At 41.0% G+C, this 22,508-nt stretch overlaps 1 protein-coding gene across 1 annotated transcript in view; it reads right to left on the reverse strand.

Moving 5' to 3' along the window:
* SRBD1 (S1 RNA binding domain 1) overlaps positions 1-21,691 on the reverse strand; it is a gene marked incomplete at its 3' end in the record, with an annotated part of 172,066 nt that extends 150,375 nt beyond the window's left edge. The window contains exons 1-4 of the mRNA XM_084235269.1: positions 21,659-21,691; positions 14,033-14,112; positions 8,302-8,482; positions 3,491-3,877 (exon numbers count right to left, since the gene is read on the reverse strand). Coding sequence (XP_084091395.1) covers positions 3,491-3,877; positions 8,302-8,482; positions 14,033-14,112 — 648 coding nt within the window. The 5' untranslated portion in view covers positions 21,659-21,691. The remainder of the gene's footprint in view (positions 1-3,490; positions 3,878-8,301; positions 8,483-14,032; positions 14,113-21,658) is intronic.
* Positions 21,692-22,508: the final 817 nt, after the last annotated feature.

Genomic DNA, 22,508 nt, shown 5'->3' on the forward strand with positions numbered 1-22,508 from the left:
CGTTTTTAACCGAAAGGGGCTCAAGACAGCTAAGGCCCAGAGCCACATCTGGATAGCACAAGGCTCTAACAAATCCAGAATCATTCTATGTGTCAAGGGAGGATATGTTGCAGCTTACATAAATTTGATCCTTAAAATTAAGGATAATAAAACTACATATAAGAAGTGATAACTTTGGGGCCTCCATATCATCCAACTTCTATCTTAATTCAATCAAACATCATTTTAGCTCAAATTATATACCAATAACCTCATAGGGGCTAAAATAATCAAAAAGTGTAAAAATATTAAGTCCCTCTTCTCAAGGACTTTACAAACTAAAAGAGGAGATAGACAAGTAGACAGTTAAAATGCAGTGTGATTTGTTCTCTTATAGATGCATATATAGATTGTTTTAAGAGCACGGGGGAGACAGAAACATTTAACTCTGCAGCAATGGAAAGACGAGAAAGAAGGTATCTCCAGGAAGGCAAAAGAGGGCAGAAATTCCAGAAAGAGAGAAGAGCATTATCAAAAGTCACTGATGAGCATGTTTTTTAATTGCTTTAAGTTCAGTAATGCTAAAATAAACAAGGGCTGTTGAGATGAGGTGAGAAATGGAAAGATACATAGAACTAGATATTGAATTCTATAGTTTGAACTTTGTACTGAATAATACTGAGTCACTTAATAATCGATCTGCTCCTTACTTAATTTCACTTGTTGAGACAATACCCCTTAAACCTTCTTTTGCAAATCAGTGCACTCCTGGACTAGAGCAGAGGTTCATAATTTGTATGCCCAGAACCAAGGGGTAATGAGGACTTATTAGAAATGCAAATTCTTGAGGACCTCCCTGGTGGCGCAAGGGGTTAAGGACTACACTATGATGCAATATGCAGCCCCTGCAGCAAGAGTTCCATCCCCAACCAACCAGGGTGAAACCTACATGCCATGGCAGACCTCTCCTGTCTCGCCCGCTGCTCCCCTCAGCAGTGTACTTTGGTCAGTCTGCCTGTTCTGTTCCCCACTCTGTCTCTGGTGAGTCCTCTCACCCCCTGCATCTCTGGCCTGTACTCTAGCTCTTATATGCATAAATAAATAAATCTTTAGAAAAAAAAAAAAAAAGAAATGCAAATTCTTGAGCCTCACCCCAGAGTTTCTGATTGGGCAGATCTATAGCAACCACTTCTTCAACTCACAGGCAAGGAGTACCAGATTCTGAAAATAGGTTTATTTCAGCTATCAAAACTCACTTCTAGTAAGGAGGAGAAGGAGTGAAAAACTGCTTAGAATTCAAAGGAAAGACCCATGTTACCCTAGTAATATTACCAAAGGCCTTAAAATGAGGCCTCTGCTTCCATGTGATACTCCACCCCAACAATGGACACTGCTGCAACCAACTTATCATGGACTCTTTTACTCCTCGCAGCTCTTCTGCCACTCACCACTTGGCAGTCAGGCACTTATCTCTCACTATACTTTTCTTCCTCACAGCTAAAATCTAAAAGTGTCCTCTTCTACTCTCTGTGCAGAAGCAGAGAGATCTGATCTTCCAAGAGAAAATAACAACTAAGACAAACAGAGAAGCAGCAAAAATTGGCTACTACGAGACCCCTGAAAGAAAAAAACCAAGAGAATGTTTTCATCAAGTCCTTAAGTTTTCTAATTTCTGGTTCAAGGCTGTTAGGAAGATTACTTTGTTCCTTGCATGCTTTGGAAGGCCTCTGTATCCTTAATAAACTCTTGTCTGCTTAAGCTCATTAGAAGTAGGTTTCTACTTGCAACCAAGAAACAGTTGGCTAATGTTTTTTGAGAAAGAAAAATCTCATTATCATCTCTCTCTGTTACACAGATTAGGAGGCGGGGGTGTGAAACTAAATTTCATAGAATGAATGGGCCTTGACTTAATTTTGAATAACTTATTACTAAATTCAAATGTAGTAGCCATTACACTTCCTCCTTCCTTCCATTCACTCCTACTATTGACTAGAGGTTCACCTATGTCTATAACAGAAATAAGTTTAAAAGTGTTCACAAAGGAGGAGGGAAAGGAAAGGGGGAAAGTTCACCTCACTCCTTAAATCTGAAGACAAGATTCTGCAGTTTAAGAAAGCCACCAGAGTGAATCAGATGCAGATGGTCCATGAACAACCTTTTTGAAATACTTCCTTATAGGCCTACATGAATAAAGAAAAAGAAGGTGTGGAAAGGAGTTGAAGTATACTGTTTCTCCAAGAAATTGTGGACTGTTTAATTCAGGAACAAAAATGAGAAGAAAGCTATAAAACAACATTATATTATTTAGTGGGAGAGAGATTAAAAAAGTCATAATGAAAAAGTACTAGTGATGTTCTGCTAACAGATAATTGAAAGAGATCATTGGTACAAAGAAGTTACTCTTAAGGAAGGAAGGTGGGGGTGGGAAAAAAGGGGGAAGGTGCTCAATGGCCTATGGTAAAGGACTATGGGTGCCTGATGGTAGGTGTGGTGTGGAAACATACACCTGAGGAGGTGGGAACCTACTCCCCAAAATCCTATACAGTGTTGTAAACCAATGTTACCTCAATTAAAAAAAAAAAAAAAACTAAAAAAAGATATTATAAATGAATAATATATAATTAAAATGAATAATAATAATAAAAGGATTTTCTTTTAAAAGGGACACAGACAGTCCCAGAATATGTAGTATTAGCAGCAATTTATAGCAGGAGAAGGACACATCAGAATCATGAGGAGACAAACAACTGGGATGGAGGTTACCTCTGCTCTATCGGGAGGGGTACAATATAATTAAGTTTGAAATGTTCCCAGAGAGTGCTGGAACAGACAAAAAGTTGAGAATTACTGTTTAAGAGCCACTCCATGGTAGAAGATTACATAATCTTCCTAGTGATACACAGTGTTGTAAACCAATGTGACCTATATAAAAAAATAAAAAAAGTTTCAAGATTTAAAAAAAAAGTCACTCTTCTTCAGGTCCTCTCTACCATCCTAAAAGCTAGCCAAATAAACTGGGAGCAATTTGATTTCCCCTGTAGCAAGAAATATCATTATGGTATCTAGAGTTGAAATTCAGATAGAATTTTCCTTTAAAAAATTGGTAGGCCTTGTTTACACTATGCATTAAATAGACATTCTAGTAGCCAATGACCCAGTCACTTGCACTGCTTTCATGGGAAATACAGTCCAACTTCAAAGCAAAAACTTAACAAAGAATCTAAAAGGGAACAATTTGTCCTTATAAGCTGTCACTACAGTGTATTTTCATTAAAACACCACAGCGAGACTTACCTTGCATGAGGTCATTGCTCTTAGCTAAAAAACTGATGGTGACCAGTTATAGTATAAAACAGTACACCCAGGAAACAAAACAAAGTCCAAAGCTCCAAGAAATCATGGACAAAACTGAAAAGAGAATTACAAACCCCCAACTCTTCCCTAGTCAGTGTACCCCCTCGTGAAAAAGAAAAGAATCAAGCCAACTAAAGTGACAGAAGGCTGCACATACCTGTACTATGTCCCAGTTCATTTCTACCTCCTCTTTGATATCGCTGGCATTTGCCGGAAACCTGACAGGCTGCCCCTGAGGACTTGTTTCAGTCTTCATTTTCTTTAGAGGGGGCTGACCAAATCTAAAGTCATCTTCATTCTCTTCCTTCTTGCATGCACCTTCCCACATGGTGCTAGTGGACGGTGTCTCTGTACTGTAATCCCCGCTTTCTAAGTTGCTGGCTTTGTTGGTTTCTTCATTAACTTTTAGCTTCTTGGTCCTCTGAGCTGAGGCTGTCTGAGCTGAATTTTTCCGTTTTGTCTTTGCTGTTTTCTGAGTCTGCACAGTACCCAACTTGTCTTTTCTGTCTTCCAAATCAACATCAGCAATAGCCACTGAGTTATTCTATCAAATCACAAAGAGAACAAAAGAGAATTAGATGATAAAAACCAACTGCTCTGGAATATTACTCAGTGATAAAAAGGACCAAACTTGATACACTCAAAAACTTGGAAGAATCTCAAGAAAATTATGTTGAATAAGGGAAAAGATGCCAATTTCAAAATGTTACTTACTATATGACTATATAGCATTCCTGAATATATGAGTGGTTGTCAAGGGTCAGGGACACGAGTAGGAGTGGGGGAATGGGAAGGAAGTGGATGTGGCTATAAAAGGAAAACACTAAGATTCTTTTGTGGGGACGGAACTATTCTGTGGTGGATACACAAACCTACACCATGTAAAAAAAAAAAATGCAGAGAGCTAAATATATCCATAGGCCCAGCACCCAGTAGCACATGTAAATGAATTCAAATAAAACTGGAGAAGTCTAAACAGTATCAGTGGATTTTTATCTATACCAATATCTCACTCTAGTTAAGCAAGATGTTACCATTAGGGGAAAATGGCTAAAGGATACAGTGATGTCCCTCTGTTTTACTTTTTATAACTGCATGTGAATCTATAACTAGAAAAAAAAGTTTAATTTTTAAAAATGAGTAAAGAATAGATGTACACGTGCCAGAAAAGCCAAGATTTAAAATGTGCAATCAAAAGTCAACCCTTTAGGCAGCAGCCCTTCTGCCCGCCTGTGCCTATGCAGGTGTGTCTCTTTGCTAACTTCCTTCCTTTGCAAAGCAACAACAGCTGTTCCCTTGGCCACCTGACTTAGAAATCACTTACTGTCAGTAATCTATGCGTAAGTCAAAGTCTCTTGCCTTTCTCTTGCTTTCTCATCTATCAGGATAAATAATAGCACCAATTCCGGGGGTTGTTGTGAGGATTAAGTAAGATGTTGAGCATGTTGCCTGGCTAATGGTAAGCACCCAAATGCTTACCACCATCATTGCTAATGCTACCATACTAATACCACCATCATTACCACCATCATTACCACTGCTACCATACCTACACCACCTCCAAGGAGAGGGAATAGAAAATTGATGAAGAAAAACTAAAATGACTAAAGGTGGGAAGTTTAAAGTATGGGGGGAAAAAAGATAACCAACAATCAGATTTCTCTGGAGTCTTTGGGCACTATTTATCTACTGTGACTCTGAGTGTGGTCCACAGACCTGTAAGGACCATGAGAGTCTTGTAGATGTGTCATGATAATACTAAGACATTATTTGCTTTTTTCATTATTTGTCATTTCACTAAAGATACAGGAGAAATGGTAGCAGTCGCTGTCGAGGAAAAGCACTCATGCAACCTTTTGAGTTGTGAGTTGAAGTAGCTTCTTTTTTCCATAAAAGACCTCTCTTACTTGAAAGAGTGACTTAAAAACTATGGTTTTTCAAACTTGGGTTTCTGACAGACATTTTATCATAAATGAACTAAGTGAGACTGTCACTACTTCAAGGAAGCACCTGACATTTGGGACCAATAATAAAATTCACCTTTTAAAGTGAAAATTTGAATATTGGAAAATCTCTATCTGCCTGTGAGCTTGACAGCTTCCCAACACTGTGATGAGACGAGTGGTTATAGTAACAAATGTGATTTTTTGACACTGTGTGAAAAAAAGTGCTAACATTTGGAAGATTTGCATAAATCAGTGAACCAATATTTTCCAAATGATCAAATTTTTATACTCTAGTGATTGAGCCAGCAGAAGAAAATCTGACAAGAGAAAAAGGTAGCCATCTTTGTGAAAATGTGCACAGAAAGTAAAGAAGTCCCTGCTCCTTCCAAAGCCAAAGTCAAAGCAAACGCTCTGAAGGCAAAGAAAGCAGGAGCCACAGTCACAAAAGAAGGATCTACATGTCACCCATCTTCCAACAGCTCAAGACACTGGTTCTGAGGGCAACCCAAATATCCTCAGAAGTATGCCCCTACGAGAAACATCCCAGACTATTACACCTTCATCAAGTTCCCTAACCAGTGAGTCAGTCATGAAGAAGAGACAAGACAACACCATTTGTGCTCACTGTGGGAGTCAAGGCCAACAATTACCAGGCTGCAGAGCTTTATGACACTGACATGGTCCAGGTCAATACCTTGATCAGACCTGATGGGGAAAAGAAGGAATTAAGTAGTGGTTCTCAAACTTGGTTTTTCCTGAGGAGTTTTAAAAGCAACACGGAGGCATAGCCCCCCCGCCCCACCCAAATCTGTAAATTTTTTACAGATTTAAATGGTCTGGAAATCAGGCCTACATGCTGACATTTTTCAAGTTCTCAAGGTGATTCTATTTTGCAGCTAAGATTGAGAACCACAGACAAGAGGTTATGTCAAGGCTGCAAAGTTATTGACAGTGAGGGCACTTGAACAAGTGAGCTAGAAGGAAAGTAGATGAGGGTACACAAGTTGGGCGGTTGAAAAAAAAGTCAACAATAGCATAGTTTCTGGTGATGACAAGATTTAAGTTAAGATTATGAAATGGGTGGTAAGGGCAGAGAAGAAGAAAAGGTTATTGGAGAAGAGGAGGTCAAAGAACCAAGAACACAGAGTATATAACTTGGCTCATCCAAATAAGGGAGAAAACCACTAAGAATAATGACAGAAGATGGCAGAGCAAAAGATACAAAGCAGCAGCTAAAGTCTTCAATGACTTGAGCATGGTCAATGGGTTGGTAAATGCCAACAACATGAAGAAGAAACTAAATGATGAATTTTGCTTGTGATTTTACTCAAAATAGATTTTTAAATTATTAGAAGGCCAGCCTTTCTAACTGTAACAAAAATAGGGTTTTCAGTTATTTAATTTGGCTGTGGTTTCAGCACAGGAAAATACCATACCTAGTGACATGAAAACTTCTGGCTTTCATGAGCTATGAAACAAGCAAATTTGGGCAAAATTTGGAAAAACCCACACTGCCTTTTAAGTGAGAGACTTTCTATTTGAGTTCTCTTTTTCCCTTTAAAAAATATAAATACAGGGCCTCCCTGGTGGTGCAAGGGATTAAGCACCACACTGTGAGGCAATCTGCAGCCTCTGCAGCACAAGTTCGATCCCCAGCAGAGCAGGGAGAAACCCAGATGGAGAGGCAGACCTCTCATGTCTCGCCCACTGCTCCCCTCAGCAGTGTATTTCAGTCTATCTGCCTGTTCTGTTCCCCATTCTGTCTCTGGTGGATCTTCTCACACCCTGCATGTCTGGCCTGTACCCCAGTTCTTATATGCATAAATAAATACTAAAAATATATATATATATATACCAAATACCACTGAAAAGATCAAGAATTCACATTGGTTGTTAGGGTTTTTAGCTGTAATGTCTTGAATTATTCTTTAAAACTTAGAAAATGGGATCCGTGCAGTTTATTCAAGAGAGGGGTGTAACTTTTATCAGATTTTCAAAGGGTCTGTGACTCCAATATAAACAATCACTGAACCACGGTATTTTCCGAGGTTAGACAATTTACGTGTAAAGCCAAGATTAATGAAAAACCTCCAAATTCTGCCAACAACATGAGAGAAGTCTACACTTTTTCAGCTGTAGGTAAAGCCCACTAATTCATTCAAAGTATGTTCACTGAAAAGCTCAAATATAAAAATGAAGAAAGAGAGGTACTAGAAAATAAGACAAATGTTTGATTCAAGAGTCCTATCAGGGCACAGAAAGGTACAACTACCATCCCCTACTATATGCAATAAATGTGTCCATGGGAAGTCAGGCATCCACTCCATATTAAAAGGATATGGGAGCTCTTACTTAAAGGAATAACATAATGAACGATTTTGGAAATGCATAATTCTTTTTGTAATGCAAAATACCATATCATTTATTGCTGTAGTTTTATTTCTTTTTTTTTTTTCTTTTTTTTTTTTTTTAAATAGAGGCATGTTTTATTTATTTATTTGTTTATTTGTTTGTTTTGTTTACACATGCACTGGGTACAGTCAGAAGCGCGGGAGGGTGAGAGAATTCACCAGAGCCAGAGCGGGGAGCAGAGCAGGCAGAAGGACCGAAGTACACTGCTGAGGGGAGCAGCGGGCGGCAGGAGAGGTCTGCGCGCCATGTGGGACCCTCCTCCGGTGGCCGGGGAGCAGCCGGGGATCCAGCTGGGGATCGAACCGTCACCGCAGAGGCCGCGGGCAGCTTCGCAACCCAGCGCTCAACCGCTGCGCCACCGGGGAGGCCCTATTGCTGTAGTTTTAATCTATATTGGAATACATAGTGTTTGCTTATAGCAAGAACTAAATATATGCCCATTAATAAAGATTTCTTTAACTCCAAAACAATGGATCTGATGGTAAATACTAAGACCCACTGTCCTGCAATTTTTGTCATTTCCATGCTCTGTCCAGTCTATTTAAGTAGAACATAACATCATCAATAGGAAAGCACTACAGTGTTCCCTCTATCCAGCTAAAGCACCTACTAGTTCCTCCTTAACGCTCACGCCTTCTGAGTCATCACCAATCCGCAGGGTCTTCTTTTTCACCCTTGGCACCTTCTTTGGTTTGGATTCCTTGGGAACAGGCTGCTTACGGCTTCTGGGAACCTTCTTTTGTGGCTCCCAGGCTCTATCTTCCTTATCATCTTCTTCAGAAGCAGATGATCTAGGAGTAAATTGACAGAAAAATATCCAGGAAAAAAATGAATCCTTTGTTAAAGGTAAAAAAGATACACAAGCTTCTTGAAAAAGAGAAGATAGAAGGGGGGTGCCTCCCTGGTGGCGCAAGGAGTTAAGCACCACACTATGAAGCAATCTGCAGCCTCGGCAGCATGAGCTCGATCCCCAGCCAGTCAGGGAGCAACCCACATGGCGTGGCAGACCTCTCCCGTCTTGTCCGTTGCTCCCCTTAGCAGTGTATTTCAGTCAGTCTGCCTGTTCTCTTCCCACTCTGTCTCTGATGAATCCTCTCACCCCCCGCCTCTCTGGCCTGCACCATAGCTCTTGTATGCATAAATAAATCTCTAAAAAAAAAAGAGAGAGGATAGAAGAATTTAATATAAAACAGAGTGATGATCACAGTGATGAAGAGATAATGCTAAGAATGACATGACAGAGTTGATTGGGAACCAATGTAAAAATACCCTCTGACACACTGTAAAATTACAGGTCTCTCTATTCTCCTCTCACCTAGACAGCAAATATAGACATATACACTCAAGACATAGGAAATCATTATTACCTTAAGTAATATACTGGGTCATGTCACACCACAGTCATTGTGAAGTTTTCCATTTTAACAGTGAAAAGCACTTAAATCATTTCCTAAGTGCTAATCAAATTCATTTAAATCGTATTACCAATGTAAGGAGTAGGAAATGGCTCTAGGAAACACCCTAAATTACTTAAAAAGCCACCACCAAGATCCTTCCAACTGCTTTAATAAATCCTTTTTTTTTTCCTTTCACAGATTAGATTTGTTTCCTGACTAAACTGCATCAGCTACAACTACAATACTTTTTTTAACAACCCAAGAATCAAACTCACAGCAAGAGCAGAGAAAAAGCTGTTATATGAATTCTGGTAAAAGGACATCATACTCCTGCCAACCCACCTAATTCCATCTCTTCCCCTAAAGTTAAAGGTTAATGCTAGCTGGAATGGACAACCACTTCCTGCACAGAAACTAGAGAACAGGAATATCTGGGTTTCTGAATGGTCTTTTTTGGAAGCAAAAACCTGATTGCATGACCTCTTAGCTAAGTTATGCCCTAAAAAACATAATTATAATTATGATAGGTCAAGCAACTGATAAGTTTGTAAGTGAGCTCTCTTCAAAGGTGGATGCTAACCAAAGCCTAAGAATAGGCAAAAACCACAGGGAAAATCATTAAACTAACATAATACAATAACAGTGTAAGTAAAAGAACCTAGAATTTAAAAAATCAAGGAATGAGGAAATCATTCCACAGCTCATACTCTCACCAAAATGAGCAGAATGACTTCTTTCTACCTTAGTCTCATCATCTGTCAAGCAGGACTACTAACCTTATTTATACAGGAATATTGCCAAGATTACATGACAAACACAACTACTTTCAGTTATCACGTAAGTGCAGGTATTATATTATCACATATGAGGCAGTCCTGAGGCAGATAGTGAACTCCGCTTTCTAATCATACTTGACCTGGCAGCAGCATTTGGTACTTACGCCTCACAGCACATCACTCCCCTGGTTTTCTTCCTGTTTCCCTGTCAGCTTCTCTTTAGTCTCTTCACAGACATCTCCTCTCCCCACCATTTCATTGTCGTGACCCTTCAAGGCTTAGTTCTCAGCACTCTTCTCTTCTCTCTGCACTCTTACTAGATGCCCTTATCTCATGCTATAGCTGACTGCAGAGTAATCTCAATTTTATAACCCCAACTTGACCTGAGCTCAAGACTTATATATCCACTTGTCTAGTAATCATTTCAAACTTCCGTGTCCAAAATAGAAGTCTTGATTTCACCCCCACCTCAGACATGTGTTACAGGCCCTGACAGAAAAGAGTGAGTCTTTTGCCCTCCAGGGAAAGAATTCACCAGAGAACACTGGGTATAGTTGAACCAAGCAGGCTTTATTAGATACTCAGGCCTGAGGCAGCTAGTGCAGGGAATAAGAATTTTAGTCTGGTTCCTCAAAGGCAGTTAGGAAGACATTTACAAGGGGAAGTTCAGAAGGTAGGGAGGAGAGCAGCATCATAGCTTATTATAGGTTGGGCTACCCCCAGGCATGAGCACACAGGTTACACTAACTGCACATGAGGGCTCTTGGCCTTCTCCTTCCAGAAAAGTGTGAGATAACCGTTAGTCAAAATTTTACGCTTTTTGTCTAGCATGGCACCTCATGGTCAGTGTGGTGGGCAAAACTGTTTGGAAGGGCTTGCCAATCCATGATTTAGTCCACCTATTTAAACAGGAGTTGGGACAAATCATCCCACTGGCTGGCAATTTCTTTCTTTTTTTTTTTTAATAGAGGCATGTTTTATTTATTTATTTATTTGTTTGTTTGTTTGTTTTGTTTATACATGCACTGGGTACAGTCAGAAGCGCGGGAGGGTGAGAGAATTCACCAGAGCCAGAGCGGGGAGCAGAGCAGGCAGAAGGACCGAAGTACACTGCTGAGGGGAGCAACGGGCGGCAGGAGAGGTCTGCGCGCCATGCAGGACCCTCCTCTGGTGGCCGGGGAGCAGCCAGGGATCGAACCGGCGCCACGGAGGCCGCGGGCAGCTTCGCAACCCAGCACTCAACCGCTGCGCCACCGGGGAGGCCCCTGGCTGGCAATTTCTTTTAACTAGGCTATTTCACCCATTCCACTTGAGTCTTCCCAAAATTCCTGTCTTTCCATGATACCCCAAATCTAATTCACCAGCACATCCTCTCTATCTTCAGAATGTATCCCGAATTAGACCACTTCTCACCACTCTCATTTTTAGGATCCTAGGTTCTACCAGAATCTCCTTAACTGATCCTCCTGCTTCCACTCTTGCTTCCCTACAGTCTATTCTCCACCAAGAAGCCAGAATGATCTTTTCTAACTATAAACCATATCATGTCATATACCTGCCCAAAATCTGTCCAGTGGCTTCCCAACCCACTTTGAATAAAATCCTAACACCCTGCCATAGACTATTAGAGTCTATCCATCCCCCCTGCTCACTTCCAATTACTCTCTACCTGGTCTCTGGTCTGGCACATTAGTCTTGCTAGTCACTGAAGACACCAAACTCATTGTTACCATAGGGTCGGTCCTTGCATTTGCTGCTCCCTCAACACCCATCCCCTAGTTCTTTGCAAGTTACACCTGCAAATCTCATTTAGATTTCTTGTCACATTCTCCAAAAGAACCTTTCTAACCATGTATCTAAAATGTCCCACAACCCCTTGCCCTACTTTATTCTTCTTTACATTACTTATTATTGCCTAGCATTAATTAGTCACTTATATAATAATTATCTCCAGGGCACCTACTGTGCTCAAAAACAGAGGTTCCCAATTGGGAACAACCCTGTCTACTCCCAGGATAACTGGTGATGGAAAAGTATGAGATAGTTCTGATTGTTACTACTGGGGAGTGGGAGGAGAGAGATACTGGCATCTAGTGAGTAGAGACCGAGGTTCTATAAAACATCCTACAATGCAAGGGAAGGAATCATCCAGCCCACAATGTCAACAGTGCTGAAGTTGAGAAACTCTAATCTAAAGCAATAAAAAATAAAAATAAATTAAAAAAACTTCCTGCTCCTGTAGAGCTTAAGTTCTAGCGCAAGCATTATTGTATGTATTTAATTGGTTACTTTCTCTCTCTTTGTTCAACAATTTATCACCAGTCTGGGACACAGCACTCGAGAAATATTTGTTGAATAAATGAATGAATAAGGCTCACCATATTCAACCCAAAAAATTTAATAAGTCAAAAAGTATATGGGAGGGCCTCCCCGGTGGCACAGCAGTTGAGCGCTGGGTTGCGAAGCTGCCCGCGGCCTCTGCGGTGACGGTTCGATTCCCAGCTGCTCCCCGGCCACCAGAGGAGGGTCCCACATGGCGCGCAGACCTCTCCTGCCGCCCGCTGCTCCCCTCAGCAGTGTACTTCGGTCCTTCTGCCTGCTCTGCTCCCCGCTCTGGCTCTGGTGAATTCTCTCACCCTCCCGCGCTTTTGACTGTACCCAGTGCATGTATAAACAAAACAAACAAACAAATAAAGAAATAAATAAACATGCCTCTATAAAAAAAAAAAATTTAAAAAAAAAAGTATAGGGGAGTGCCTCCCTGGTGGTGCAAGGGGTTAAGATGCAACTTATGAAGCTAGCCGCAGCCACTGTAGCATGAGTTCAATCCCCAGCCAGGGAGCAACCCACATGGCGCAGCAGACCTCTCCTGTCTCACCTTCTGCTCCCCTCAGCAGTGTATTTCAGTTAATATGCCTGTTCTGTTCCCCACTCTGGTGAATTCTCTCACCACCCCACACCTTGGGCTTATAGCCCAGCTCTTGCATGAGTAAATAAGTAAGTCTTTAAAAAAAAAAAAAGTGTAGGGGAGCAAAAATCTGCCACCCCTAGCCACATCTTTTTGGCAAAAGGTTAATTTCTGGGAGGGACCGTGAAGACTGGGTGGAAGTTGCTTTTGATGTTTACTTCTAAATTTCACTCTATAAGCATGCCTTCTGCCTTCTACTTTCTTCCCACAACCTTCTTTGTCCTAGCTATGCTATTTAAAATGGTATCTAAACACATGAGGATGAGTTACTCAGTCATGATGGGTCTTTCCCACATATAATAGAGGTATACATGTTATTTTAAACTTCTTTTTGCTTTTTCTGTCATCAATCTGCCTGATGCTTGTTCAATGATTTACCAGCCTAGAATACCCCAGAGGGGTACAGGATGATTTCTTTTTGTTACAGATACACCTCTGTGATGGGGACGGGCCATTTTCCCAGCCACCACTTAATGCAGCCATCTTGGACTACAGGTTCCAGTGTGCCATGAACCAGACTTCCTGAGCACAAGAGTAGCTACTGGGAACAGGTGAAGCTGAGTGGCCAAATTAAGCTATATAACTTGGAAGGCAAGTGAATTCTGAGGCTCTTGCCTTTCCAGCTTTGACTTGCACCCTGGGACTTGAGGAACTTGGAAGGAGATGCATAGAGACATGTAGAGACACATGAAAGAGACATGAGGGTGAGAGACACATGAGGTGGCTGTCCTTGGCAGAGACAATGGCAGTCATAATCTTGATTTGGCTCCTTTTGTCCCAGAACTGCCTTACCCCTGCCTGGCTGCTCCTCACCAGAAGAAACCTGAGACTTGTGCCAAGTTTTTGGATCTCAGCAGCCCTGCTTCAGGTCAACCCTATTTGGCTAGTCATTTGCCCATGAAGGGCTGTGTAATTTGGGAAGTTTTACTGGGAAAGTATTATTAGGAAGATCTTTTTGTCTCTTCTCTCTCTATGCACACTAATTCTATCAAAGATTTTTCACATTAAAATTCTGCTTCCTTTGCCTATGTGCACATGGATGGCCAGATTCCCTTTAGAACATGCACCCCCTTAAGTTTGAGGTCCATGGTAGCTCCTTAATCACACACTAAACTTTGAGTCCCAAATATGAGTGATAGAATGTATTACTTCTTAAAGTATACATCATTCTGCACCCCCATATTAAAGTAATATGCTTACAACTCAGAGAAGGAAGAAAATTCATCTTTGGATTCCACAGTCTGAACCTTTACTTTGGCTCTTCTTGGCAATGTTGACATCTAGAAGAAACAGAACATGAAATCAGCACAATCTGAATTACCTGAATGACTGATCTCTTGTTTTGTTTATAAAATGACGTACTATTTTCAAAATTAACACTCCAATAGTCTTGATGCTAGAAAATATCATAAGAAAAGAAATGTGGATCATTCACAAGTCCAAACAGTGGTTTCCTCGATTTCCCAATTACGTGAGCAGTTAATAGCTTTCCAATGGTTTCAAAATCCTGGTTAAGTGTGGGCCATCCTTTAAAAAATATAAGCTCCCATAGGGTGACAATTCTCGGGGGGTTTTAGCAAGTGTATTTGATGGTTTATCAAAGAGCAAATTATAAAGTCTTTTAATAAGCTGTATATTAAAAACAGGAAATATTTTTTCCTTTTCTATATGCTCTTGCAGTATAGAGGTCTACTACAGAGCTGACAAATGATGCTGATTGATAAGCAGCCAGGTTATTCTTAAAACAAGACTTCCTTATAATAAACATTTATAATAAATAAAACAATCATTGATGCCATTAGAAAATATTTATTAAAAAGCCCAGCTGTAAAAAATAATTAAGACAAAAGAGGCAGGGCCTCCCCAGTGGCGCAGCAGTTGAGCACTGGGCTGCGAAGCTGCCCACAGCCTCCGCAGCGCCGTTTGGTACTTTGGTCCTTCTGCCTGCTCTGCTCCCTGCTCTGGCTCTGGTGAATTCCCTCACCCTCCTGCACTTCTGACTGTACCCAGTGCTTGTATAAATAATAAATAAATCTTTAAAAAAAAAAAAGACAAAAGAGGCATTATATTGTACAGAAAGTAAACAAATTTACTTAGCTGATGTTTTATTACCTAAAGAATGAATGTGAAACCATAAAAACTACACAATACTCTGACAAGCTGGGAACTCTTAAACAAGTTTCTAAACCAGTGAGGTGTTACAATGCCTCTGGTTCTAACCTCTACTTGGAAGAGAAAGCAGTGCCTCATTGAAATTCCACAGACATTGTCACAAAATGGAACGTGTGCTCCAAGTTGCTATAGCTCAACTCAATCCAATCAGTGCAGAGCAGGAGAACCCAGAGGGAATAGGAAAACAATCCCTAGGAAGTAGATAAAATAATCTTCCACCTTTCCTTCACCCCTTTTTGGGATTTTATGTTATATAGATCACATAAGTGCTGCTAGGCACTGACCATAAAGAACAAGTAACTTGTGATTGATGTTATATATTTACCACAATAAAGCAGAGAAAGTTAGTATATGATGGGATGGCATTTCAACACAGGGTAAAAATGGATTATTCAATAAATGGCATTAAGACAACCAGCTAGCCCACTGGATGAAAAAAAAAAAGTGTTTAATTTCTACCTCCACAACATAAATAAATTCCACATTGACTAATCATTTAAAATGTACCAAAAAAAAAAAACACTACAAAAGTACACTAAAATTAAAGATGATTACCTTCATAATTTGATTGGAGGTGGGAGAGCAGAGATTTTCTAGGCATGACCCAAAATGATTAAGATTTTACTACCTAAACATTAAAATCCCAAGCCAGCAGTAGGAACATTTGTGAATCAAATCAATTTAGTCTCCAATTTCCTCAAAAAAATAAGTGCCTGATATCTTGAAATTAAGGGTAAAGGGAATAAAGGCTGAGTGTAAGCTATCTGAGATAGAGTACTAGGTACCCTACTACACTTCATGCTAGTACACAACTGCCCCCAGAAAAAGCTGGGGCATTATTCTAAGGAAAAGGTAAAACAGAGTCTGTAGCCTAGAGAATACCAAATACAGCTGTGGTCATAGGGACCGTACAGATTGAATAATAAATGCAGAGACCCCAGTCCTCTTCTCTCGTTCAGCCTCAAAAAGCTGCTAGTCAGGTCCTTACCCTCCAAGAACAATAAAAAGGCTCTTCTCTGGAGAATCTGACCACCCTATGACAATGAGGACACCAACTTTCCAGAATGTATGGGACACAGCAAAAGCAGTAATAAAAGTATACAGCAATACAGGCTCACATCAAGAAATAAGAACTCAAAGAAACAACCTAATCTCCCATCTCAAAGAACTAGAAAAAGAACAACAACAAAAAAAAAGTAGAAGAAAGGAAAAAATTAAAATCAAAAGCAAAAAACCCCTTCCTCATATGAGCAGTGCCTTCAGCAGCAGAAGTGGTGGATCATCTGCTAGTGCCAATAATTATCTTTTGCTACTAGGTTGGTGCCCTGACTGGAATTAATTGCTATGTTGCGTTGTTTCATTATTCAGTTGCATTTTCTTGTATGGGCCATGGCTGCATTGTTTATGTTTGTTAAGGGAAAATTGTGTGTATGTGTATATATACATAGTATGGCAGAAAACCCTGATGGGGTGGATTGTGCGGTAAATGATTTTTCAGGCTTTTCTGCCCTCCCACCATTAGGTTTGTCCTGCCTGATGGGGCACTTGCAGTTGTTACATTGTTGCTAACTGACTTGTTTACTTCTGAGGGCCATGGGAGGAATATTGAGGCAGTCACCTGAGAGAAGCAGAAGCAAGAGAGAGGCTGGAGAGAGGAGAGAAAGAAGGCCAGAGAAGTCCAGTGTGAAGACTTGCTGGGGGGGGGGGGGGAGACGGGCTTGTAGGCCTCCTACCCCCCTAACATCCCTGCCTGCTGTGTAGCTCATTGCTGCAATGCATGTAAAGCTCAATAAAAGCATGAGAAAGCCAAAAAAAAAAAAAAAAAAGAAAGAAACAGAAATTTTAAAAACACAATCCAAAAGATCAACAAAACCAAAAGTCGGTTCTTTGAAAAAATAAACAAAACAGACAAACCTCTAGCCAGGCTCACAAAGAAAAAATGGGAGAAAATACAAATAAATAGAATCATAAATGAAAAAGGAGAAAATACAAAAGTCAGAAGAAATCAAAAGAATAATCAGAGATTACTATATTTATATGGAAACAAGTTCACCAATCTAGAAGAGATGGACAAAGTCCTAGAACAATATAATCATCCAAAACTAGATAAAGAAGAAATAGAACATGTAAACAGACCAATTATAAGCAGTGAAATTGAAATAGTAATCAAAGCCTCCCCAAAAACAAAAGTCCAGGACCAGACGGCTTCACAAATGAACTCTACCAAACATTCAGAGATGAGTTAGTACCTATCCTACACTCTTTCAAAAAATTGAAAGGAATGCTACCAAATATGTTTTATGAAGCCAACATTACACTAATACCAAAACCAAACAAAAACATACAAAAAAGAAAACTATAGGGCCTCACAGGTGGCACAAGGGGTTAAGCACCGCACTATGAAGCAATCCGTAGCCTCTGCAGCACAAATTTGATCCCTGGCTGGCCAGGGAGCAACCCATATGGTTCAGCAGACCTCTCCTGTCTTGCCCGCTGCTCCCCTCAGCAGTGTATTTCAGTCAGTCTGCCTGTTCTATTCCCCATCTGTCTCTGGTGAGTCCTCTCATCCCCTGCATCTCTGGCCTGTACCTCAGCTCTTGTATGCATAAATAAATCTTTGGAAGAAAAAAAAAAAGAAAACTATAGGCCAATCTCCCTAATGAACACAGATGCAAAAATCCTCAATAAAGTCCTTGCCAAAAGAATACAACAATGCATCAAAAGGATAATATGCCACAACCAAGTGGGAGGTACTCCAGGGGTACAAGGATGGTTCAACATCTGAAAATCAATCCAACACATCAAAAAAAAAAAGAAAAAGAAAAGCCATATGATCATATCAATAGATGTGGAGAAGGCATTTGACAAAGTTCAACATCCATTTAAATGAAGGCCCTCCCTAGAAATTCTCGGGATAGAGGAACATACCTTAACATGATAAAAGCCATATATGACAAACCCACAGCCAATATTACTCTCAAAGATGAAAAGCTGAAAGTCTTTCCTTTAAGATCAGGAACAAGACAAGGATGTCCACTCTCATCACTGCTTTTCAATATAATACGGGAGGTCCTAGCCAGGGCAATAAGACAAGAGAAAGACATACAAGGAATTCAAACAGGGAAAGAAGAAATGATAGTAAACTATCATTATTTGCTGACAATATGATAATATACATAGACAACTCGAGAAACTAATTAAACTAATAAACAATTTTAGTAAAGGAGCAGGATAAATAATCAACACACAAAAATCAGTAGCCTTCCTATATGCAAACAATCAATATGAAGAAGAAATTAAGAAAACCATCCCATTTACAATTGAAACAAAAAAAAAAATCAAATACCTAGGAATAAACTTAATCAAGGAAGTGAGTGACCTATACAAAGAAAATTATTAAGCAGTGTTAAAAGAAATAGAAGACACAAAGAAATGGAAACACATTCTCTGCTCACAGATTGGAAGAATTAACATTATTAAAATGGCCATCCTACCAAAAGCAATTTACAGATCCATCGCAATCAAATAAAAATCTCAATGATATTCTTCAAAGAAATAGAACAAATATTGATGAAATTCATATGGAGGCACAAAAAAAAAAATTCAAATAGCCAAAGCTCTCCTGACAAAAAAGGTGGAGCTATCACACTCCCAGACTTTAAACTATATTAAAAAATCCATAATAATTAAAACAGCATAGTACTGGAACAAACCAGACTCACAGACCAATGGAATAGAATAGAAAGCCCAGAAATAAAACCACACATATATGGACAACTAATCCTTAACAAAGGAGCAAAGCATATGCAATGGAATAAGGACAGTTTGTTCAATAAATGGTGCTGGGAAAACTGGACCACCACATGCAAAAGAATGAAACTAGACCACTATCTCACACCGTACACAAAAATCAACTCAGGCAGTAGAGTGCAGTGCTGTGAAGCTGTCTGCAGCCTCTGCAGCGCGGGTTCAATCCCGGTCGGTGGGCGAGGGTCCCACATGGCGCAGCAGACCTCTCCTGTCTCGCCCGCTGCTCCCCTCAGCAATGTATTTTGTCACTCTGCCTGTTCTGTTCCCCACTCTGTCTCTGGTAAATCCTCTCACCCTCCTGTGCATCTAGCCTGTACCCCGGTTCTTATATAAATAAATAAATAAATCTTTAAAAAAAAACTCAAAATGGATAAAAGAATTGAACATAAGACCTGAAACCATAAAATATGTAGAAGAAAATACAGGTAAAACACTACATGACATACATCTCAGTAACATCTTTAAAGACTCATCCCACAAAGCAAAGAAAGTGAAGGAAAAGATAAACAGCTGGGATTATATCAAACTAAAAAGCTTCTGTAGGGCCTCCCTGGTGGCGCAGCAGTTGAGTGCTGCGTTGCGAAGCTGCCCGCAGCCTCTGCAGCACCGGTTCAATCCCTGGAAGCCGGGAGAGGGTCCCACATGGCGCGCAGACCTCTTCTACCACGCCCGCTGCTCCCTTCAGCAGTGTACTTCGTCATTCTGCCTGCTCTGCTCTCCGCTCTGACTCTGGTGAAATCTCCTCTCACCCTCCCGCGCTTCTGACTGTACCTAGTACTTGTATAAATAAATAAATAAAAATAAATCTTTAAAAAAAAAAAAAAGCTTCTGTACAGCAAAAGAAACATTAGTCAAAACAAAGAGATGCCCTACTGATTGGGAGAAAATTTTTGCACTCCATACAACTGATAAGGGACTGAACACAAAGATCTACAAAGAACTCACATGACTCAACAATAACAAAGTAAACAACCCAGTCAAAAAATAGGCAAAAGAGCTAAAAAGACTCTTGCCCTGACAATCCATTCTCCCCTATATCAGTCCAAAAGATCATTTTGAAAAGGTTTAAAAACTATTCAAAGACTTGCAGGGCACTCCATCTTCCACATAGAATGAAAACATTTTTTTTTTAAACCTGGTAAAAAAATACACCTTCTAAAATACACTGGAGGGCTGACTCTACCTACCTTGCTAACTACATATACCACTGGATGACGCTCCTAGTGATAGTCACAATGTTCTTTCAGTCCCTGTAACAAGCATGATATTTTTATTACAGTCTGTTGACTCAAACTGGAGCACTATTTCCCCTGCTAATCAATAGGTTGGAGCCTTCTCATCTTTTAGATCTCAATGTTTTAGGTGTAAAATGGGATTTTCAGATATAAATACACGACCCTATTTACTTTTACACAAGAGCATTCCTATCCCTGGTAGGTTGAAATTTCCCTTCATTCCAAGCTGTCATGTCACTGTGGGCACATAAGCACATTCAAAATCAGTAATTTGAAGGTTGCTGTGATGTTACTAAGAGGCACTAAACCAGGACAAGTGCAAATCAGGGGAAAAGAGTAGAGAACTGCACACACATAAATATTACATTAAATTGGACAAACTACAATTAGAAATTTTTAGGAGGGGAACAACTTTTAAGGAAGCACTTAAATAAGTTTCCCTGAGGGTATCAAAAGAAGTGTTTGGAATGTCAGTACAGATTGCTAACTAATAATAAAAATTAAATACTAGTGCTGGAAAGTATCAGAAATCATAGCCCTTTTTTTATAAGAAGCGTGAGATCCAGAGAGGTGAAAAGGTTTACTCAAAGAGAAGAGGGAAGAACTAGAACTCAGAACTCAGAACTCCAAACACCAATTGTAGGGTCGTTTCCTATTCCACATACATTACTGTGGAGACAGGCTGTGGCGTGGGAGGTTGGAGGGAAGCCTTAGAGCTTCCCATTCATTCCTTTTGTTAGGGGGAAAAGGATGTCCCAAAGCTAATTCCATACAGGCTTTGTGGACTCCACCCCCACCCTAGGTCAAAGCCAAAGACACTGGGAACTCCAAATCCCATCACCACCAAAGGGAAGGTGGCTGGGACCTGAGGGTGGGGTTAAGCAGCCAGGTTTGGTATAAAGCCAGACATCTGGGCTTTGGGGGATCCCCCAGTTTGGTTCCCTGCCAGCTCGCAGCCGTGGCCAGCTCTGAGAGTGCCTTTGGGTTTCCGGGTTGGCGGATCGGGTAGGACGCATTACAGACTTTATTTCCCTATTTTCTCCCTGAGTTGTACATTTCCTCATTTCCCTTTTCCTTGTAAATAAACCTTTTATTAACCTTTTGTGTGTGTCTGTAGTAGAGTATTCATAAGTCCCTTTAAAGCGCGCGGGTGAGGACCCACAGCCAGGAACCCGTTCAATATCGGGGCTGCTCTATAACACTTTCAATTATTCAGCGCCTCCTATATGCCACGCACACTGCTGAGGATGCTGTTGGTTCGAACAGGACTGTGATCTAACAGGGTGCTTCCTTCCCCCTTCTCCGTAATCTGAAATAGGAAAACAACGTGGGCTTCCCCGGGTTTTCCCATGTGAGCCCCTCTACACTAGGAGCTGCTGCAATTGACTCAGACGCGCCAGGTGACACGCGGCAGCCAGGAGGGATTTTCCCGGTGCAGGTTGTGAGCTACAGACCGCTGAGAGTGAATGTAACAAGACTTCTCTCTTTAAAAGGGATTATCTCCTAAATGAGCGCTCGGAACTTTTTAAGAGGCCCCAAAAATACCGGAGCCCGGGCACAGGGCTAGCGCGAGCCCGCAGGACGCCCGCCAAGGCGGACCTCAGCTCACCTTCCCACCAGGCGTGTCAGAAGGCTCAGGATGCTGTGTGGCCGCGGCTTCCGGTTCCCGCCGGAAGTTTTTCAAATGCCGGAAGTCCCGCCTCGATCCGCAGTGATTGTGGCGCTGAGCTACGGAGGTGGGGTGGAGTCCAGCTGGACGGAGGTGGGGCTAGAGCGAGGGTCCCTTGGGCGCGCTGGGGTGCGGTCCTGCCCCAGGGCTGGGCGTGCAGCTGCTTTTCCCCGGATCTGGGTAGAGGTGGGGCTGAGAGGTGCCTCGAATGCTGCCGTCTGTTTTTCTTTCTCTCTTAACTTCCTTCTTTCTTTAACTTTTTTTTTTCGTGTTTTTTTTTTTTAAATTTAAGATTTACTTATTTATTTATACAAGCACTGGGTACAGTCAGAAGCGCGGGAGGGTGAGAGAATTCACCAGAGCCAGAGCGGGGAGCAGAGCAGGCAGAAGGACCGAAGTACACTGCTGAGGGGAGCAGCGGGTGAGGCAGGAGAGGTCTGCGCGCCATGTGGGACCCTCGCTGGCAGGCGGGGATCAAACCGGCACAGCAGAGGCTGCGGGCGGCTTCACAACCCAGCGCTCAACCGCTGCGCCATCAGGGGAGGCCCTTCTTTAACTTCTTTTTGCTCTTTCACTTATCCTCTTAATTTCAATCAAGAATGTTACCTTTTTAATGCGTTTTTAGTGATTTGCAGTTGGAAAAAAAAAAGACTGTTCTAAGGGCAATTTTAAATGTTAAGTTCTGTAAGATTTTTTGGTGTATTTTGTGATTTCCTAAGTCCTACTGTAAGCACTTTTGCCCCAGTCTTAAGAAAATGCAAATGTTATAGCAGCACTATTGGCAATAGCT

The sequence above is a fragment of the Talpa europaea genome, assembly GCF_964194135.1.
Source record: "Talpa europaea genome assembly, chromosome: 6".
NCBI lineage: Eukaryota > Metazoa > Chordata > Mammalia > Eulipotyphla > Talpidae > Talpa > Talpa europaea.